We start from the raw sequence: 1,451 nt of genomic DNA on the forward strand, positions 1-1,451 counted from the left end.
GGAAGGCAGGCATTGGCCGCTCTCCGCCCTCGGCCGACTGGACCCGATGGGCCTTGGGATGGGCAAAGGTGGGATGGGCAAACGTTCCAGCTTTGCCCCCAGTGACGGGGGAGCAGGAGAAACCAAACTCCCAGAGCCTCAGCCCTGGCCGTGGCCGAGCCCCTCCGACCAGCCTGGCTCCCCGGCCCCGGGCTCCTGCTGGGCGGCCTGCACCCCGGCCACTCCCGACAGCACCCCTGCAGGCTCACACTCCCTCCCGGGAGCCCCACACCATGGCACTTCCTTTAATGTCTCTAACATGTTCGAGACCTCAGGCAGGCTGAACACGGAGTCTATGGGTGAGGCTCACAGATGAATGTATATTCAAACATTCTCCTTTGAGAAGTTTAAGATAAATTGGTCAAAAAGCCATAAATTCCTGGCCTAGCTGCTGTCAAGGGGCATTTTGGCTGGCGTCTTTTCTGGCAGGGCTGTGCACACCCACAGCAGCGAACAGTGGGCAGCTGGTGCCGGTGAACACGCGTGCACACTTGTGGAGGCACGTTTTGCAAACCTAATTACAAATGGAGTGGGGTCGCGTCTCAGTGGCCGGGTCTTGGAACCACCTTTGCAGAGGTTTTTTGCAAACCTAATTACAAATGGAGTGGGGTCACGTCTCAGTGGCCGGGTCCTGGAACCACCTTTGCAGAGCTTCGCAAACACCACGGTGGGTGGAAACGACCCTGCACACCTCCCTGGGCAGGCACCCTCTCCCCTGGGGCTCTCCGAGCAGCAGGCACCATGCCTCGGATGTCATGTGCTCATGAAGGAGCACCAGACACACACCCTGTCGTCACACGCTGTTCTGGGTGGCTGGGGTAGAGCCTCCAGCTCCGGCTCGGGGTCTGCACGGTGATCGCTGATGCTGCTAAACTCTAACCCATTTAGCGGGCCCTGCCCTCCTTCCCCCTGCTTCCCTCGCTCTTCCTTCCACTCTTCGCTAAACAAAGTGCTGCTCTCTTAGAACGCTGGGCTCCGCTGCCTTCGTGCTCAGCAGCTACACACACCTGGAGCCACTCCGGTGGCCGCCCTGCCTGTGGACATGCACTGACAGGCTCAGGGTTTGCAAAACCGTTTCCAATGGGTGCGACCTCACGCCAAAGTCCCCGAAGCTGCCCCAGATCACAGCTCGGCAAGTGGGCACAGAGGGCCTGCCTGGGCTCCGGCACCTCTGCCGGTCACCGCGTGGCTGAGCAGGCGTGCACACACATGGGGCTCACACGTGAGGCATGCACACACGGGCTCACACACACTGCTCACTGGGCTCTGCCTTACCTTCACGGCGTACTCTGCGTCAGTGGCTTTATGCACGCATCGCTTACACACTGAGTAGGAGCCCACCCCGATGTCCTCCTTGACCTCGTAGCCGTCGGTGAAGTGGACATTGTTCCCATGGAGCTGCTGCAGAGGCA

General features: G+C 60.3%; 1 protein-coding gene across 3 annotated transcripts in view; it reads right to left on the bottom strand.

The window, feature by feature from the left end:
* The window catches only part of RPS6KA2 (ribosomal protein S6 kinase A2), a 336,349-nt gene that overhangs the window by 30,214 nt on the left and 304,684 nt on the right, over window positions 1-1,451 (bottom strand). For all 3 annotated transcript variants that reach the window (XM_006152264.1, XM_027773360.1, XM_006152266.1), the window contains one exon: window positions 1,315-1,440. In XM_006152264.1, the coding sequence (XP_006152326.1) occupies window positions 1,315-1,440 (126 nt within the window). The remainder of the gene's footprint in view (window positions 1-1,314; window positions 1,441-1,451) is intronic.

Source organism: Tupaia chinensis, unplaced genomic scaffold (assembly GCF_000334495.1).
Source record: "Tupaia chinensis unplaced genomic scaffold, TupChi_1.0 Scaffold000346_1, whole genome shotgun sequence".
Taxonomy (NCBI): domain Eukaryota; kingdom Metazoa; phylum Chordata; class Mammalia; order Scandentia; family Tupaiidae; genus Tupaia; species Tupaia belangeri.